Source organism: Camelina sativa, chromosome 11 (assembly GCF_030686135.1).
Source record: "Camelina sativa cultivar CO46 ecotype springtype chromosome 11, ASM3068613v1".
Classification (NCBI taxonomy): Eukaryota; Viridiplantae; Streptophyta; class Magnoliopsida; order Brassicales; family Brassicaceae; genus Camelina; species Camelina sativa.
In genome coordinates, this window is record NC_141890.1 from 28962501 (window position 1) to 28984168 (window position 21668).

The 21668-nt window shown below is 31.9% G+C and overlaps 1 protein-coding gene and 1 pseudogene across 1 annotated transcript; both read left to right on the forward strand.

Annotated features, from left to right (window-relative positions):
• The first annotated feature begins 5129 nt into the window (after positions 1–5129).
• On the forward strand, positions 5130–10907 carry LOC109127354 (ARF guanine-nucleotide exchange factor GNL1). Its single transcript, XM_087476215.1, has 3 exons — positions 5130–5582; positions 6072–6846; positions 7107–10907. Exons 2-3 carry the CDS (start codon positions 6124–6126, stop codon positions 10716–10718), a joined length of 4335 nt encoding a protein of 1444 aa, XP_087332341.1. The 5' UTR covers positions 5130–5582; positions 6072–6123; the 3' UTR covers positions 10719–10907.
• A 6849-nt stretch (positions 10908–17756) lies between these two features.
• On the forward strand, positions 17757–18935 carry LOC109127355 (putative F-box/FBD/LRR-repeat protein At5g56810 pseudogene; annotated as a pseudogene).
• The last annotated feature ends 2733 nt before the right edge of the window (positions 18936–21668 follow it).

The window sequence follows — 21668 nt, forward strand, 5'->3', positions numbered from 1 at the left end:
TAAAATAGTATATATTGTATAATATATAAAGAATATGTTAGGTTTATGGTTAGTGTAGTTAGTTATTTAATTTTAGTTTTTTTCTTAGTTAGTTTTACCCATTTCCCATATTACAATAGCAGTTGTTTTGAATAAATTATTTGATTGGTAAATATGAGACGATCTTTTTATTTTATTTTATTTTATTTTGCTTCAACAATCTTTTTCTATATGTAAAAGTGAGCATTTATATTTTTTTAGAAACAGTAATTAATTGTATAATTTTCAAAATCATATTTTTTTATCCTATATAAAAAGTAATCATTTTTCTTGTAAAATTAGCAACTTAAAATTAAAATAAATAAATAATATTATAATTTCAAATTTTATGATATATTTTATTATATAAACCTTGGCTCTCAAAGTTAGTAAATCACCAGATCGTAACACGTGTTAGTTTTAATGATTAGAGATCAAAGTTAAAAACTCACCAGATCGTGACAAGTGTCAATTTTAACGATCAGAAATTACAGTTTTCAAGCTTGGTAAAACAAAGCATAAGATAATTGTAATCTTATTATATTTAATAAAAAAAACTAAGATAAATATACTATGTGCCATCCATATCAAAGTTTCACTGTTACAAAGATTCTCAACCACTACATGGTAAAATAAATATATTACGTGTCATCCATATTAGGTCGTATAATTATACTATATAATCTAACACATTAAATTTTATGTCTTTGTTTGCACAAAAAAAAAAAAAAAATTATGTCTCTATGGTTAGCCAATTTCGGACACTGAGTACTGCAACAAGATTTGTGAAGGCAGTCTTAGGAAAAAATCTTGAATTAAAGTCTGAAATAATCTTTTTATTATATTTAAAATCTTATTATACAAAGTTGGATTTTCAAATTAGCCATTAAAGTGACCATGACACATGTCAATTACACTGATGAGATGTTGACACGTGTCAAAAAATTATTATTTTTCAAAACAGCTAATTAAGAAAATAACATTAAATCTAAATAAAATTTACATGTTTATATCTAAAAAAATTTCTAAATCAAAAAGGAAAATTAACAAAACTAATTTATTTTTCATTGTACGTTACTTATATTATACGTGTTTTCTCAATAAGATTTTGACATGTATAATGTAACATCCCCGAACCAAATAGTGATATTTGGGGATGGGTGTCGATCGACACCATGGGGTGTGTCGATCGACACCAGCTTTTCTGGTTCGACCAGATTGAGTTTTAATTGATGTTTTGGGTTGGTTTGGTTTGATTGGTTCCCAAACCGACGTATTTAAAGAGGAGTCGAGGGTTTTAGTGTTTCTCTTGGCCGTTTAGTGAGAAAAAGAGAGAAAAAGGAGAGAAAACGTTTGTGAGTGTTTTTGAGAGATTTTGGCTTGTTCTTGGTGGTTTTTGTGAGATCTGTTGCTGTAGAAGGGAGTGTGGTTGCTGGGAACGAAGGGGAAGCTTCTTGTGGTGTTGTTTCCACTGTTTCTAAATCAAATTTTCCTGCAGAAGAGGTGAGTGCTTGACCATGACTGATCTAAGCCTGAGATCTCTTATGTTTTGCTTGTTTGGTGTTGTTTTGGTGTTTGTCTTGCTTGTGGTGGTTTTACTATGGTTCTTATAGGTTCCTGAAGCTTTTGGGTGAGTTTGGGACGGACTGGAGATGATTGGAAACGGAGATTCGACGATCGGCTTCGAGCATAACGTGTCTGCGGGGTTGGTGTCGATCGACACCATGTTTGGGCATGTGTCGATCGACACCTATCTGGTGTCGGTCAACACCAACTTGTGTGATTCGTGATTTCCTGGTTTGTTGTGTTTGTTTGTTGTTTGTTAAACATTGGAATCTCAGTTGCTTGTGTGTATAGCCCAATAGATGGGAAGATGGCCTCACTGAGTGTTTATAACAATACTCATGCATCTCAATATGTGTTTGTGGTGCAGGTAAAGGCAAAGTGTGATCATGGAATCAAGGCGATGAGGAGGAGGATGATCTAGGGTCTCGTTGTGTGTTGGTCTTGGTTATGTTTATTAATGTTGGAAACTGGTTTAGTAGGATGCTAGGTTGTTTCATATAAACAAAAAATTAATTCACTAAGCATGTATATTACTATTAATAAATAAATAGTGAATAACAAATTTAAAAAGAATAACATAAGTTATATCAAAAGAATTATTTTTTTTGAAGCATAATAGGACAGCTAATTAAGAAAATAACATTATATCTACATAACATTACACGTTTATATCGAAAGCTTTGACCTTTGATTTTTTTTCAGATATAATTTTACCGATCTATTGTGTGGGTCTTTGATTCGTGTGGGTTTTTCAATGGAAGCTATCAGATGCAATGAAATGAAATTGAAGTATATAACGCCCGCTAATTTAATCAAGGATGGAGACACTGATGGAAGTTCCAAAAGTGATTCTACAGTTAGTAGCATTATAAGTTTGGAAGATAAGTCAGTGGTCAATGTTTCTGGTCAAAATTTACAGTTGTCTTTTTTGAATAATGTTGATTCTGGTACTGAAACAAAAGCTGCTTGATCGAGTAATTGAGAAGCGGTTTAAAATTTGGAAAGTTGGAACGGTATACCATTTTAAAATTGGTTTCAAACCGGATATATGTGATTTTCTATCAGATTAGGTTCGTAAACCGTTTAAACCAGATATATGGAGAAATATATGAGAACTTTTTTGATTCGGTAAAAATAAGTTAAGAATTTATGATTCGAGAATATTTGAGACGAGGCCACAGCTTTAAGTTGTTTTGGTACAATTGAATACTTCTGAAGAGTAAATAGGTCGTTGATCCTTAACGTGATTATGACATATGTAATGCTTTGGATTGTATATAAAGTTTCTATTTTGTATATCTGAATTATCTAAGTCTTATAGATACCATCCTGATTATAATTTTCAAATTTTATTTTTATTATATCATATTAACTTTCTTTTAATTTCTCAACTTTTATTGGATTAGTCATAAAATCATTGTAATTGAGTAGATAATTTTCACCAGTTGTTCATCCAAAATATCTTTGGAGTAAAAAAAACTTCATGGTTAAAGGCATTATGTCACAAAACAATTTTAGTAATTATAAGAAATATAATTATGCCAAATGAAAGTAAAGCAACATAAAATTTGTTTAATTTGTTTAAAAGACATTTTATAGGTGGTGATAAATAATATACTTTAACAATAAAACAATTTTGGGTGTAAGAACATATTTTTAATGGTAAAATATAGAGTAAAATTGTACGTGGTTACTTATTAGATGTTGCTTTGATGAATTTGTTGCATGTAAAATATTTTGTGAATAAGTTGTGAAACGTTTTTGAAATTTGACAATAAAAATTTGTAATGATGAGTATTTGGCAAAAGTTTTGGTTGGATATAATTTAGCTTTAGATTATTGTAATAATTGTTATAATATATTAAAAATACATAAATATAAATAAATGTATGAAGGTAGATACAAATATTCTCTAACTTAAATTATATATATATTTACTTTAGGAAATAAAATTTTTTTATATATTTTCAAAAAATTGTTTAAGGTTTAGGATTTATTTCTTCAACAATTTTTAAACCCGCACATCGTGCGGGCCCTTATCTAGTATATATATAATTTCCTTATAATGATCTTTTCTAAAATTTAAATAAAATTAGGTTTTTTCTCTATTTTACTTTTATATAAAACATTTTTTATGGTAGGTTTTGAATTTTTACATTTTTCTATTTAAAAAAATAATAAATTTAGAATTAACATGTGTCAACATCTGAATGATACAATTGACATATGTCACGATCTTGTTAATGAGTAACTTTGACATCAAATTTTATATAATAAAATATATATAATTTCCTTATAATGATCTTTTCTAAATTTTAAATAAAATTAGGTTTTTTCTCTATATTTTACTTTTATTTAAAACATTTTTTATGGTAGGTTTTGAATTTTTACATTTTTATTTTTAAAAACTTTAATAAATTTAGAATTGACATGTGTCAATATCTGAATGATACAATTGACTCATGTACGATTTTGTTAATGAGTAATTTTGACACATCAAAATTTATATAATAAGATAGATTTTGCCCCCCCCCCCCAAAAAAAAGATTAGAGATATAAAATTTATAGCTTCTTTTTTATATATATATTTAATTCTGCAAAAAAAAGAAAAATTATAACAAATACAAAATGATTTTTTTTTAAGAGTTTGCAAGATAAAAAAAACTCTCAAATTCTAGATTCTTTATTTTTTTAAGATAACATCTTTCAATAATCTTGAATGATTATAATATAATTCCTAAAAAATCAATGGTAGAATTGACATTTTTACCAAAGACTTGGAATCATTTTAAAGTTTTAAACAATCTCAAAAACTCATTAAAGTGGGATTTGGATTTTGTTTAGAAAATGGAAAAACTTCAAATTCTAGATTCTCGTATTATTTTATGAAACCCACTTTTCAAAAAATTATGATTAGTCATAAAATAGATTTTTTTCTAAAAAACTAATACCAAAAACTATTTCAAAAACCACAACATTCATGGCCTCTAAATCATTTAAAATAATTTAAAGTTAGATTTAGCTTCAATTGGTGACCACATTTTAGGAAAAGAATGAGAAGAAATGTGATATTGCTCTTTATTCCACAATTTTTTTACCATTTGATAGTAATAATTCTTCTTCTACATTCTTCAAAAAATAAGGAACAATAGAACAAAAATGTTCCTCCCCAAAATTAATGAGGAACAAATGGAACCGAAAAAGGAACAAATATTAAAATTCATTTTTATATTTTAAAATAAATAAAAAATATGTTTATTAATAATATGTCAATTTTCTAATATAATAATTTTCATAATGTATTGACAGTAAAAATAATTTTGATATGAATTCTATGTTAAACTAATCTTAAAACTCTCTATTTGAAAACTATACATTTCTTTTATTTATAAAATGTAAATTCATTGTATAGACATTAGAAGTAGTAGTATTATCATTGAATTTGATTTATTTAATATTTAATATATTTAAACATATATTTTTATTAACTTTTTACTCGTATTATTTACAAATATTTAAATTTGGATAAACCCCGGCCGAACTGCATACTACACTCAACAGACCCATTGATTCTTAGTACCTTTAATAAAATCTAAGCCCAATTCAAGGCCCATCTAAGAGCTTCCGCTTTCCATCTTTCACAACTTCGATCATCTCTCTCAGAGGACATATCCGAAGCTTCTCCGATCTCGCAATTCACAGAGAAGGATCCACGTTTCATGTGTTTCTGCTGATTCAGGAGAACAAGGGATCTGATCTCAATTGAGTTTTAAAAGCAAGCTCTCTCACTCTCCACCGCATCGGCTCGAGCTTTCACCATTGTCTCCTCCACTAAAGAGCTTCGCCTCCGTTCACCATTACTCCGTTACAGTTGTATCTCTTCTCTTTAAAAAGGGTAGAAGCTAGGAAAGGTTTTGGATCTCCTTTTCCCGATCCCGATCTCTCCTGCCAAATTCCGCCGATTTTTGCAGTACCTCTGTGTCGTGATCTGCTGCCAGGTAAACTGCACTTGCCTCGATCCACTTCCTCCTACGCTTTTCGTTTTTGAAATCTCCGTTTAGAACTGTGATTAGTTCTCAAGGTTTCGTGGTTTTTGCTGATTTGCTATTACCTCTAATGAACTTAGTTAGATCTGAATTTGTGTTACTTAGTTTAGTTTTTAGTCACGGATATATCTGAAACCTTTTGGTAACATAGATCGGAATAAGTTACTGAGAATATCCGAATTTGGCGAAACGAATCCTGTTATTGAAAGAGTTTGTGTAAACTGATTTAGTCAATGTAGCCTTCAGCAGATTTATGGAAGAGAAAGGAGAAAATGTATGTTTGTGCATGTAACTATCTTCTGTTAAGCTAATGTATAATTGCCAATCACCTTAAGTGAACTTTCGATTTTGTTCAGTTGATATCAGGGAATGATGATTTACATAACTTTGTTTGGGCGTTTTTATTGTCAATTTGTTTCTAAAGCTTTTTACAATTTGCAGCCTGCATGATCCGTGTGTGTTTTGGTGTTTGAGCCAAGAAGTTGGGACGAGTATGGGGTATCAAAATCATCCTTCGGGAAGTAACTCGTTCCATGGAGAGTTCAAGAGTTGTCACTCCAAACCGTCCAAGGGTGCTGTGGCATCCATGATCAATTCTGAAATTGGTGCAGTTTTGGCTGTGATGAGGAGAAATGTACGGTGGGGTGTACGCTATATTGCAGATGATGATCAGTTAGAGCATTCTCTTATCCATTCTTTGAAAGAATTGCGTAAGCAGATATTTTTGTGGCAAAGCAATTGGCAAAATGTTGACCCAATACTGTACATACGGCCTTTTTTGGATGTTATATTGTCGGATGAAACTGGGGCTCCGATCACTGGCGTTGCTTTGTCATCTATCTACAAGATCTTGACCCTTGACATTTTTACCCTTGAAACCGTGAATGTGGGAGAGGCAATGCATATCATAGTTGATGCTGTAAAAAGCTGTCGTTTCGAGGTAACTGATCCAGCCTCAGAGGAAGTTGTTCTGATGAAGATACTTCAAGTTCTGCTGGCTTGCATAAAGAGTAAGGCCTCTAGTGGATTGAGTAATCAAGACATTTGCACCATCGTCAACACTTGTTTGCGTGTTGTTCATCAATCAAGCTCCAAAAGTGAATTGTTGCAGCGTATAGCTCGCCACACAATGCATGAGTTGATTAGATGTATATTCTCTCAGCTTCCTTCTATCATCCCCTTGGCTAATGAAACTGAATTACATGTCAGCGATAAGGTAATACAAATTAATCTTTCATGCTAGCATATTTTAAGAGTGTTCTACATGTTAAGCCCCTATAGATATAAGATTTAAACATGCACAAAATTGTATTGCGTTATGATTTATCTGCTAAGCATGTTGATTGATAGAAGATTGCTCATCTTAAAACTTACGCAGATGAGTAAGTTTTAAGGTGTATTGTATTACGAAGATTCAATATCTTGTCAAGAGTGTTTGTTGTTCACAAATTTCTAACGCTATTCTATGTTGTCTAGGTGGGAACAGTGGACTGGGATCAGAATTCTGGAGAAAGCAAAGTTGAAAATGGAAATATTGCTAGTGTATCTGAGTCTCTCGGCACTGAAAAAGATTCTCCAAGTTCTGAGATGGTTATTCCAGAAGCAGAAGTTCGAAATGATGAAAAGAAAACTGAGGTCAACGATGACTTGAATGTTGCTGCAAATGTTGAAAATGCAATGATGGCGCCTTTTGGTATTCCATGCATGGTAGAGATTTTTCATTTCTTGTGTAACCTATTGAATGTTGGAGAAAATGGTGAAGTCAATTCCAAATCCAACCCAATAGCGTTTGATGAAGATGTTCCTCTTTTCGCTCTAGGCTTAATTAATTCTGCTATAGAACTTGGAGGGCCTTCTTTCCGTGAGCACCCAAAGCTGTTGAATTTGATTCAGGATGAGTTATTCTCTAGCTTGATGCAGTTTGGTGTGTCCATGAGCCCTCTGATTCTTTCTACAGTTTGCAGCATCGTTCTTAATCTCTACCTAAATCTTCGTACTGAGCTTAAGGTACAGCTTGAAGCTTTCTTTTCATATGTACTTCTGAGGATTGCACAGAGCAAACATGGCTCTTCTTATCAGCAACAGGAGGTTGCTATGGAGGCTATGGTTGATCTTTGCAGACAGCATACTTTCATGGCTGAAGTGTTTGCAAATTTCGATTGTGATATAACTTGCAGTAATGTGTTTGAAGATGTTTCAAACCTGCTATCCAAGAGTGCCTTCCCAGTTAATGGGCCTTTATCTGCTATGCATATACTTGCATTGGATGGGTTAATTTCTATGGTTCAGGGAATGGCTGAGAGGGTGGGTGAGGAATTGCCCTCTACAGATGTTCCTACACATGAAGGATATGAAGAATTCTGGACAGCGAGATGTGAGAATTACGGAGATCCTAATTTTTGGGTTCCTTTTGTCCGAAAGGCAAAGCATATAAAGAAAAAGCTGATGCTTGGGGCTGATCATTTTAACCGTGATCCTAGAAAAGGCTTACAGTATCTCCAAGGGATGAACTTGTTGCCTAAGGAACTTGATCCAAAGAGTGTGGCATGTTTCTTCAGGTATACATGTGGGTTAGATATGGATCTTATAGGAGATTTCCTCGGAAGTCATGACCAGTACTGTGTTCAGGTGCTTAATGAGTTTGCCAAGACGTTCGACTTCCAGAACATGAATCTTGCTACTGCTCTGCGTCTCTTTGTAGGTACCTTTAGGTTGCCTGGCGAGGCACAGAAGATACAGAGAGTGCTGGAGGCGTTTTCTGAGAGATACTATGAACAGTCACCACATATACTGATTAATAAAGATGCTGCCTTCGTGTTAGCTTACTCGATTATATTGCTGAACGTTGATCAGCACAACAAGCAGGTGAAGACAAGGATGACTGAAGAAGATTTCATCCGTAACAACAGGGAGATAAATGGAGGCGCAGACCTTCCTAGAGAGTACCTATCTGAGATTTATCATTCAATTAGCAGCAGTGAGATTCAGATGAACACAGATAAGGGAACCGGCTTCCAAATGATTACTGCCAGTCGTTGGATTAGTGTGATTTACAAATCCAAAGAAACCAGTCCCTATATCCTATGTGACTCTGCATCCCATCTGGACCGCGACATGTTTTGTATTGTGTCTGGTCCCACTATTGCAGCTACGACAGTGGTTTTTGAGCAAGCAGAGCAAGAAGATGTTTTGCAGAGATGTGTCGATGGATTATTGGCCATTGCAAAACTTGCAGCATATTATCATTTGAACAGTATTTTGGATGATCTGGTTGTGTCTCTCTGCAAATTCACACCTTTCTTCACCCCGTTATCTGCCGATGAAGCTGTTCTTGCTTTAGGAGAAGATGCCAGAGCGAGAATGGCTACTGAAGCTGTTTTCTTGATTGCAAATAAATATGGTGACTATGTCAGTTCGGGCTGGAAAAACATACTGGAATGTGTCTTGAGCCTCAATAAACTCCAGATTCTACCAGTTCATATAGCTAGTGATGCAGCGGATGACCCAGAGCCGTCAACTAGTAACTTGGAGCAAGAAAAACCATCCACAAATCCGCTGTCAGTAGTATCACAGCCACAACCCTTAGCGGCGCCTCGCAAGTCATCTAGTTTTATTGGTCGGTTTCTTTGGTCTTTGGATGTGGAGGAGACGAATGCATTACCAACCGAGGAAGAACTGGTAGTTTATAAACATGCTCGTGGGATAGTGAAAGATTGTCACATTGATAGCATATTCTCAGACAGCAAGTTTCTCCAAGCTGAGTCTCTGCAGCAGCTTGTTAACTCTCTCATAAAAGCACCCGAGAAAGATGAAGCTAGTGCTGTCTTTTGCCTGGAGCTTCTGATTGCAGTAACTCTTAACAACCGAGACAGAATCCTATTGATTTGGCAAACTGCTTATGAGCATATCTCGGGTATAGTTCAATCAACGTCAACACCATGCGCACTTGTTGAAAAGGCTGTTTTTGGTGTTTTGAAGATTTGCCAGAGATTATTGCCATACAAGGAAAATCTAACAGATGAACTTCTGAAATCACTCCAACTGGTTCTCAAGCTTAAGGCGAACGTGGCTGATGCATACTGTGAACGAATTACACAAGAAGTTGCCCGTCTTGTAAAAGCGAATGCATCTCATATTAGATCTTATATTGGTTGGCGAACGATCGTATCTCTGCTATCAATCACAGCTCGGCATCCAGAAGCTTCTGATGCTGGATTTGAAGCCCTCCGGTTTATAATGTCAGAAGGAGCACACTTGTTACCTTCAAACTACATTCTCTGTTTAGATGCAGCTGGGCAGTTTGCTGAATCCCGACTTGGTGAAATTGATCGGTCCATCTCAGCAATTGACTTAATGTCAAACTCTGTTTTCTGTCTTGCAAGATGGTCTCAGGAGGCGAAAAACTCTTTTGGGGAAGATGATGCTATGATGAAACTAAGTCAAGATATTGGAGAAATGTGGCTCAGACTTGTGGAAAACCTCAAGGCAGTTTGTCTTGATCAACGCGACCAAGTGAGAAACCACGCAATTTTAATGTTGCAACGAGCTATAGCCGGTGCAGAAGGGATCATGTTACCACAACCTCTATGGTTCAAATGCTTCGATTCCTCAGTCTTCCCATTGCTAGACGATTTGCTCGCTATTTCGATTGAGAATTCAAAAAAGACTTTCAAGAAAACAGTTGAAGAAACGCTTGTTCTCGCCACGAAGCTCATGTCAAAAGCTTTTCTTCAATCTCTTGAAGATATCTCACAGCAACCATCATTCTGTAGACTCTGGCTCGGTGTGTTGAACCGTTTGGAGACTTACATGTCAACCAAATTCAGAGGAAAACGCAGCGAGAAGATCCATGAACTCATACCGGAACTGCTCAAGAACACGTTGCTGGTGATGAAGACGACGGGAGTTTTATTACCTGGTGATGACATCGGAAGTGACAGTTTCTGGCAACTAACGTGGCTTCACGTCAAGAAGATCTCTCCATCTCTGCAATCTGAAGTTTTCCCACAAGAGGAGCTTGATCAGTTTCAGAGACGAAACGCAAAGCCTGAGGATTCTCCGGCACCGGAAAATGAGGCCCGAGACTGAGATGGTGGTGGAGTAGAGAGTATTTGTTCTATATAGATGAAAAAATGCATATTCAAGAATATCGAAATTTTTTTGCAGTATAGCTTTTTTTATGTTTTTTTTTCTAATATAGTGAATCAGTGATTATATTACTTTTGGAGTTTGGAGTTTGGGGATTTTTTCCTAAAATGGAATGTCACGTTATTGAAATTATGCCCTGTATTAGAAATCGTCTAACGGGCGGTCGGGTTAAGTCTAACGTCTAACGAGAAAATCGGATATTAAACGAGAAGTAATTGAGACTAATTTTAGGGTTATTTTATTAAATTAATAATAATATAAAAATATATAGTATTAAATATATGTATAATTATGTTTATGTTAAAATAAATATATTAAATAAAATATAAAACTATAATATTGTCTATAAAATTACAGTAAACACATAAAAACGTAATTTTAAAAGAAAATTTATGACTTTCATTTAAAGTTTGTATATTAGTTATTGTAAAACATCATAAACTCTTAATTTAAATGTCTAAATAACAAAAAAAAATACATATTTGATTTATATTTGGCTTTAAAAATAATCATTATATACCAAATTAAACGGTAAGTAATCGGATTAGACGGATTATAATCAAATTAGACAATTATAATTGGATAATCGATGCTAGGCGGGAATTAGTCGTTAATCGAGGCGGAAAGGGTGGACCTAGCGATTTTGCGGGACGTAATCGATGCTATGCGGTGATTTTTATGTGGTTGATTGGAAATATATTCGGAGGCACTTTGGAAACTAATGGTCTTTCCTATATTATTTTTTCTAAGGGAGTTGAAATATATCTCTTTTGCTTAAAATTCGTGTCAGCTGTAATCCGAAAAAGTTTTCCTAAAAAATTTTGGTTCTAACTTTCACTCAAAAGTACATTTTGATGTGAATATGCAATGTCAGCTTGTAACATTTTGCAGATGCTTTTTGTCATTTGACTTGTTCTTGTTTACAGATTAGATGACGAATCTATCTAATGTTTTATTGTCTATTTGGGTTTAATTTTTTTATATTTTCTCATTGTATTCTTAGAAGGGTGTATTGAATCTATCATGCATTTTCAGTGATTCCAAAGTAACCTTATCACACCTCCTTATGGTTTATCACAAAAAGAAGGAATATAATAGATTATAACATTTAGCTATAATTCAATCCTTTAACGAAGATATGATAATACGATATATATATATATATATATATATTATTTGAAATTGTATGTCAAAAAAATGTTTATTTATAACCAAAAAGACTATGACAACACTGTTCGAATTTGTCACAAAAACAATAAACTAGTGATTTATGTGAATATTTATTTGATTAACAATATTACATCGAGATAAATTACAAGTTATGTGATTAATTCATATTTATCTTGTCAACTCAGTTATTACATCATATACAAACAAAGATTGAATTACATATAATATAATATTTATGAGGATAACTATATCATTAACATATTAACTAGTTTCTCGTATATTCATTTTTATTGGTTAAATGCATAGGTATCATGTTAAATTAGTTATCACAGTTATGTATAATTATGATAAAATACATCGTAGTGCATAATTACTATGAACTAAGATTTAACCCGTGGTACACCACAGGAAAATTATTTTATAATAATGTTAAATTTTCACAATATTTAATTTAGTAATAAAATTACACATTTTTATTTTTTTAGCCTTTTCTATATTTTAACCTTTGACACAATTATTCTTAAAATATTTTAATTTTTATCAAGATAAAACACTATGAAATATTACTATTTGTATAATGTATAATTAATAAGAATAATATTTTGTATCTATTAAAGAGAATACTATTATTGTTTGTATAATGTATAATTATATAATTTAATTGATTGTCAATATTTAAGTGAGACATATAATATTCAAGGCATACAGTTTAATAACTGGTTTTTTTTGGGACACATATTTTTTTTTTTTTTTTTTTTTTTTTTTGACAACTTTTGGGACACATATATAGAAAACAAATTTGCTATTACTAAGGAAATTAGGTAAAATTAATTAGTTTCTATAAAAAAAATTCGATTTTGTAAATTTATCATATTTCACTTATTGCTTTTAGTGCAATTTTGTAAGGACTAAAATTGTAAATAAAATTTTAAATAACCATAACTAAAAGGGTAAAACACAAAATGTACTTCAAAAATGTATATAGATTGTTTGGAAAAAAAATTATAATAGTAGGTATATATAATTATGAATGATAATAATAATTATAGTATAACAATGATAAAATTAAAATTTATTTGAATCTGAATAAATGTCCACCATTACGTAATTTTTGACCCCCACATATTCTCCTATCATTTCACCAATTTACTTGGCTTCGAGACAAGCAAAACTTCCTCAGTTCAAACAGTTGGTACTTATGATTCTACTACCATCAATTTCGCCGCACTTCAACCAGATAGACTTTAACTTCCTATCAACATATGTATCCCTATTATATTATTTTAGGAATACATAATTTTTTTTTTGTAAACAATGTAATAAATATATGGGTCATTAATTGGTTATAAAATTAAGACATTAATAATTTAGACGGGTTTACGTTATGTATCATTTGTATACTTATCGTTTACGGATTGACTTAATTATTTATTGATATCTAACTAAAATCTTTTGACTTGATTATCGATAGATTGACTTAAATTATTCATCCATACTATATTAGTTTGGAAGTGCATGATCTTTTTTTAGACAAAATAATAAATATACGGATCATTAGTTGGTTATAAAATTAAAACATTCAGTGTGACCTTAGTGCAATGGTAAATGGTAAGTCTTTAATGCACAAGGCACCATCACACTCGGGATCGAGTCCCGCTCCCTACGAATGTAGGAATTTGGCTAATAGGTCAGCCAGTTGTGGTCCAAAGGTTGACTAAAAAAAATTAAAACATTCATAATTTAGATGGGTTTAAGCTATGTATCATTTGTATCATTTGTATACTCATCATTTACCGACTGACTTGATTATCGATCGATTAACTAAATTATTTATCAAATAAAAAATTTTGATATCTAACTTAGCATATTAATTTGTTAGTTATCATTATAATTCACCTATCATCTTTATATGGTTCTATTTTTCTGAAACAAAGAAATTATCATATAATTTATTATAATTAAAAATAGCTTTATTTCCGGATATCTCATAATTTGAATTTTAAACGAATATAAATTATTCAATCTATAAAATATTCAAGTTTTAGTATTATTATATTTTAAAATATCTATTCAACTAAAATTTTGACTGAGTAATGGGTCAAAATTTAAATATTGAAATTCAATTTCAGATATATCTTTTGTTGAATTGTATAATTTTATAAACTATAATAAAATATTTAAGTAATTTAGTTTGAAATATTTAAAAATTTAATTTGATATTTTAAAGAATATCATAAATATATGATAGATCGAAAAGTTAAAAATTATAAACTAGAGTAGTTATATGTTATATAAATTACTCTAATTTGATTTGTTATAGGTCCCTATAATATGAAAGAATTTCAAGAAACCAAGTACATTAAAACAAAAAGTATAGCATATATTAAATTACTTATAATATAACATAACGGTTTTTTTAAAACCAAATTTACAAAATTATGTCTTAAAATGACATTTGATTCATGTTGTAGGACATATATTATTGAAATACGTTCACATTCATAAACTAATACAACATATTAAATTTTCTTTTAAAATATAAAATATATAAAATTAAATTTAACTTATACTATATCACAGGTATTATTCTAGTCTACTATTTTATTAGATTAATTATAGAAATAGGCGTTATTTCTTATAATCTTATTGATTCAGGACTTATTGTCCGGGCTTACAAAAAGAGATATTTTTTAAAAATTAAAAAGACAAAACTATCCCTACCTCTCTCACAAACGCTAAACTCTCGTTTTCATTTTCTCTGCTGTTCAGTTTTGTTTCTTCAGACTCTCAAAGAGAGATGTTGTCATGAATTCTTAGATCTCTTTGATGGCTTGCATCTTTCTGATGACCGCCGACAATTTCGATGGCTGAAAAGAAGAACCCTAATCCGTCTGAAGCATTGTCCACCGTAAAGCTAGTAAAATCTCAGGCGGTTGGATCTCCTATCATATCTGAACTATGGTGATCAATCACAAATATGTAATTTTCAGATTTAGATTAGATTTTAAAGATGAATTAGAAGTTTTAATTCAATTAGTGTTTATGATTTCAACCTTTGGGTTCCCTAGATACTATCCTCTTAGAGTTTAGCATCCTTTATACAAACCAAGTGTCTTTTAATTTGTTGAGTTCATGATGGTGTTGATGTAGGCCCGGTCCTTCACACATTCCCAAGACACATTGGTGTTGGACTTCCAAATTTTTTGAGATTTTAGTAACAAAATTAGGCCTCAAAAAATATTTTTATTGCAAAAACAGGCCTCAGTTTTAAGAAAGTTATAGATTTGACCTCAATTTGTAAATTTATCTATTTTGTTATTGCTAAAATAGGCTTCAATTTCCGAAACTTTAAGATTTGGTTTCAGTTTAAAATTTTTATCCATAAAATACATAAAAAATAATAATTTTTTTTGTGTTAGTTCACAAATTTCATTGGGCCGGCCCTGTGTTGATGGTGGAGAACTTTTGTGATGGTGTCGGTGTTGGCCGGAAGAAGAAGCAAGAGGTACAGAGAATGAGGGATAAAATTGTCAAGAATGTTTTAAGAAAGGCCTAATCTCATAAGTCTGGACAAAAAGTCCCAATTTCAAATATTTAGCTCAACAAAGGTCTTTTTTTTTTTTTTTTTGGACAAACTGATGATTCTATTAATTCAAATAGAAGTCATACAAAAAGGAGAATATAAACTCCCAGATTTCAAGAATTACAAGCAGAGGCTTTCCCCAAAGCCATAAACATAAATAAAGAGAAAGAAAACATCAAACAATAGCCCATGAGAGCTGTGAAACAAATGCTAAGAAGCAGCTTGAGACATGTGAGTTCATGGTTGCAAGATTGATCATCGTCGAGAGACTCGATAGATTGCAAGGAGATCACGGTCATAAGATTTTGTGATTTTGATAAGAGAATCAGGGCCAACGAACTCACCGGAGCAAGGAGCACTAGCAAAAGCAATGCCATGGCAAGGATTCGGGGGGGCTAAAGCCCTAGTGATGGTGGTGATACTGATAGTGGTTTGCTTAGATACATCAGATGAAAACTTTGGAGTACAGGGCAAAGGATCATAGGGGAGCAAAGCTTCACTATCAGTACAAAAGGGGAGCAAAGACCAAATTGAGCCATGAAGATATGTCAAACCGTAGCAGTACAGGTGGGTTCTCTCTCATAAGACGCCCTTTGCCAAAGAGATTAAGAAATCCACACAAAGCATGCAGCCGGTTTGACAATGTTAAATGTGAATGAGGCTTGGTTGTTGGGTTGTTGTTAACACCAAATTGGTGCGGTTGATGGGGTGTTGTTGAGAACTAGAAACGCTAGTTAGCATAGGGATAAAAGGGATTTGGTTCTTCCAGTTAACAAACAAATTCACAACTTGAGCAAGGATCAGGGATCTACCATATACTTTGTTACTACAAATCATTCTAGGTAAGTGGATTCTCAGATGCAGTCTTCGGACACCGAGTTTAACCAATGAACAAAAGAAATGTTTACTAGATAACATAAGGATAGATAGAGTAGACCTAGGATTTCGGAGGTTGGGCATGACCAATTGGGATGCTAGCAATCCAATTTCAAGTCATGAGCTCATCCGCAAAGATCCAATAGACTTTGGGGATGGCTAGGGGAGTTGACATGGGTATGCCAAGCTTATAGTTTGACAGATCTTAGAGACGGGAGTCCAAAAACGGAGACAAATCGCAACTCTAGAAGATTCCTCGCCAAACATCGACACACGTGCCGTTGAGGAAGAGGAGACTTCAATGGCGAAGCACAATCCGGATTGGAGAAAAGAGAAGCGCAGAGACTTTGGTACCGTCGACGGTAAGGCTGGGCGAGAAATGATGAGGATGGGGTTCGCCGGACTCCAGATCCTTCTGTAGGGGCACAAAATCAGGCCTTCGTCTAGCTCTAGGGTAGGTGTCGAGGTTTGGTCGGGGAACAAAAGAAGAAAACAAAAGGGGAAAAAAGCTTGAAGGATGAAACTAAATGAATAAAGGAAATAGTAAAGGAGCAGAGAGATTGAGAGATACCGACGCCGGCAAGCCGGAACTCTACCAGCGTCAGAGAAAGGTGATAATAGCGACGCCTCAATTATAGTATCTGAGAGAGAAATTAGGGCGAACTCCGTGTTAAAATGGATCCACAGCTCAACAAAGGCCTATTTCTATAATAATCCCCTATTTTATTTTGTCAACAATGGTACCCATCTTTATCTACTAGTTAATCCTGATCTTCTTCCACCATCGTCCTTTTTATCTTGCTCATTTTTTTTTTTTTTTTTTTTGCATCGAACTCGAACACAAACGAGAGAGAATATCAATGTTAAAGATAGAGGCAAAAGAGTCCAAGTTTGTTAATATCCTTGAGTAAACTAATTTCTCATTATTTTTTGTATATAATATCCTTTTCAATTTTACTTTAAAGTTTAAATTCACTGTTATTGAAAAAAATTTGAGATTATGATTTTTAATGATTGGGGAGGATTTGAATGGATTTAAAACGATTTTCTTTAACTAAAAATACAGAAATCCATAATCTTATAATTTTAGGTGAGATTTGAAAAGATTTTACAATAAATCATCAAAATTATGTAAAAAGTCTATAAAACTCCAATCTTATAAAATTTTAAATCAATACATCCCCTTAATTTGGTTCTTTGTTTTTGATTTTTAAGCTATGCATTTTGATAATTTTAGATGATTCTTCTCGGGATTCTTTACTATGTATTAGTCAAGCATATCTCTTTTGATTAATATATAGATACTATTTTAGTCTGCGATACATATAGATAATCTCTTTTGATTAATATATGATGAAAACTCTTGTCCCATCATTGGAGATTTTGTCCAATTCTGTGGCAGGTTCTTGCATTTACATGACTCTCCACTTATCAAAATTGGGAAACACTCTGATTCCTTAGAGACTCTTATTCCCAAAAATCCTTGAGATGTCAATCGCTTCTACTATAATCCTTGTTATACCAGTGCTATCACCTTCCCAAACAACCTTAATGTCTTCCAAACAGTAGTTGTCTTGAAACTCCAAGGTCCTATTCTTCTTGATGTTGTTAAATCTCCTTTTTTCTTCCGGTCCTTGAACAGATTGGACCTCAAATGTGTTAACTTCAAATGCGAAGACGGAAGAATCTTTTTCCGCACTTTTATCGGCTTGTCCTGTTCTTGAAGATCTCTTCATTCAAAGACTTTGCATTGAAGGCAAGATTGTGTTCTCCATATCAGTTCCTTCTCTACAGAGATTATTCTTCACTAAAGAACAAGGCTTTTATCATGACGACGAACTGCTCCTTCTCTGAAGTACTTAAAGAACTTCGATGGCGTAGGTAGTTTCAGTTTTATTGTGGATATGCTTAAATTGGTGGAGGCAGATGTTAAAAAGTTAACCTGCCAAAAAATGAGAATCTTCCGAGAGTTGTTTCTTCAGTTGAACATCTTTCGCTAGATTTGTATCCTTCAATGGTAACATATCTTTCTTCTCCCGCAAGCTAGATATTGTGTTTTCTTTGAAGATAACACTAAGGATCTAACCTTGTTTTCGTGTGCAGGCTTTTCACCTTAATGATAGATTCATCTCCAAGCAACTTCTTCATCTGGAATTAGACATTTACGACAACTTTAGGTCGAAACTACTTATGAGTTCTCTGAAAGATTTCCCTAATTTGCGAGCTCTCAAGCTCAAACATGTAAGCTCACAATTTCCATTTCTTAGTATAATCTGTTTTGAGAGCTTTTGATGAATTTTGATCTGATAAACTAATACAATGTATTCATGATTAATTAATTACTCAGCAGCATTCCAACTATATTGTCGAGGATCAACCGTGTCCAGTATCCGAAAAACGCTCGTTGTTTGAAGAATGCTACAATCTCTATTCATTCAAGAGGCACCGAGAATGATCTCATGATGGTTAAGGAGTTGGAATCTATGTCTAAGGCTTCAACCATGTGTCAGCTTTGTATCAAAGTGTAGAAATATCTCCTAGATATGGGTCATACATATGTTGGAATTGAACTTTAGCAAGAGATAATATTATTATTCGAATCTGAATATGCGTTAGAATTAGTAATTTTTTTCCCATTTTTATTATCAGTACTAGGACTCAGAACCCCCGCGATATCGCGGGGAAGTATTTTAGAAAAAAAAATAATTTAAAATTTAAAATTACACATTAGAAAATTATTTGAATGTAATATAATAGTTTGAATACATAAACTGTTACTAAAACCACAATCATCAAAATGAAAACTTATAACAAAAAATATTATATAGAAAAACGCAGCTTTGCAAAATATATTGTTTAAAGTATTATAAATATAAAAATATTTTTACGAAGAATTATGGTAAAGAAGTACAATTAAAAAAATCATTATGACAAAGTAATCCTAACTGAGAATATTGAACTAATAGTTGTAATGAGTGAATTTAATTTTCTATTAAATAACTATAATTAAAAATATATTTAATAATGAGTGAAACTGTATCAATGATAAATTAAAATTAAAATACACAACTCTTAAAAACAAATTAAAATAAATTTTAAACATTAAAATAGTTTTGGAAAAGTTATGATAAATATGGCAACTGTAAATTATATATTAAGTTTTATTAAATTTTTATATTACTATAATCATTTCTAAAATTTTAGTTAGATTATACAATAACATTTTGAATATTAGATATTAATATTCAGATTATTTAGATTCAACATAAAACGAAAAATTTGTTTCAACGAACAATAATTTGTTAGTTATTGATGAAGAGACAAATATATAGAGAGTTCAAAAGATATGACTACTTAAATAGACAAACCTATTAGAACAAAAAATTATGATGAAAAATTATGAATAAACTATAGTGAAAAGACACAACTTTACAATGAACAAATACAACTGTTTGAGTTTAAAAAAAATAATTTTTTAACAAAAAAGGACTACGAAAAGTCACAAGTCGTTCTCATTTATTCAAATTGTTATATTACAATATTTTTTAATGAAAATTTAAGATAAATAGACGCAATTGTAAATTCTATATTAAGTTGTATAAACTTTCTCTATTGCTATAATCATTTCTAAAATTTTAGTTAGATTATAGAATAGCGTTGAATATTAGATATTAATATTCAATTATCTAGATTCAACATAAAATAAAAAATTTTGTTTTAACAAACTTGTTAGTTAGTAATGAAGAGACAAATATAAAGAAAGTTCAAAATGCATGACTATTTAAATAGACACACCTATTAGAACGAATAGTTGTGATAAAAAAAAATATAAATAAAAAATAGTGAAAAGACAAAACTATACAATGAACAGATACAACCGTTTGAATTTTAAAAAATATATATATAATTATTTTACGAAAATATACTACGAAAAATCGCAACTGTTGTGTGTTGCACTTGATTATACCTACAAACTCATATAAAATGCTTATAAATATAAGGCATCTTTATTACCATATTCAAAAGTTAAATCCAAAAGCTCACTATATAATTCTTCTAAATGTTGGAAAAAAACTCTAGGTATTTTTACTAAATTTTTATATTCAAAATTAACAAAAAGTTGTAAATTAGATTCATCATTACAAAAATCTTTTGTTAAATCAAGAATTGGAGGAATATCTTTACTTTTAAAAGAATGAATGCTAGAGAATAATTTAGAGAGCTGTAAAAACCGTAGAGATTGAAATGTTATATTATTTTGTGTCATTGCAAAAAAATGAAAACAGTTCAAACAAACTAATATATATAGATTTCAAAATATACGAATATTCGAATAGACATAACCCTACAATGAACAGTTGCAACTTTACAAAAAAAACCATTACAATGAACAATTGCAACTTTTTGTAAAACACACAATTTAAATTTTTTACAGATTTTTTTGAAAATTATGCAAAAGGTACGATTGAAAAAACACAACCTTTGATGGCATTTATTCGGATTGCTATTATATATAGATTTCGATTGTAGAACTATGGAACGAAGGAGTTTATTTTCTTGCAAACTCTTTTTGATTTTTGTTTTTTTTTCTCTTTGATATAAAAGCTGACTTGGTTAGCCCCGGTAGTAGAAACGCATCTGAGTGATACTGGACAGGAAAATTAGAAACTAAAACAGTGGTTATATCTTTTATTGATATTACTTGAAGATTACATCATTGACGTGAATGATCACATCTTATTTTCCAAAACCAAAATATATATCAGTAATATTTTTGACCTCCCTAAATATGTTGTCTGGGTCCAGTGACCATACACGCAAATCTAATCATGAACAATACAAATATATTTCCATGAAACAATTTGGGCATACATCTACTTGGAAGCTTAATAAACGCTTTGCAACAAGGACCGTTCCAGCCGAGAGAAATTCCTTTTCTCAACCCACCAGCTGCTTCAAAACTAGCTTCCACACCCTTTGCCGCCTGGACATAGTCTATGGACTGTTGTAACTTTTTGGATCTTCTTCTTTCATCACCATCGCCTTTTTGTTTTCTTTGTTGTTTGAATTTGATATTCGACTAGCGGAAGAGGAAGACATGATTATCAAGCCAAAGAAGATAATGGCAACAACAATTGAGATTTTTTCAGCCATTGCTGATAATGAAAGTATACATATAAATATATTTTGAGTGTTGAGTGTTGATGTATGAAACCGACAATATAAATAATCTGAATCTTAATGGGATAAATCGGAACTGG

Bases quoted from the DNA above. Each gene is read 5' to 3' on its own strand.
- LOC109127354 (XM_087476215.1), top strand. From the start codon at position 6,124: ATGGGGTATCAAAATCATCCTTCGGGAAGTAACTCGTTCCATGGAGAG. The intron at 6,847-7,106 runs GTAATACAAATT...TATGTTGTCTAG, and splicing joins AATTACATGTCAGCGATAAG to GTGGGAACAGTGGACTGGGA.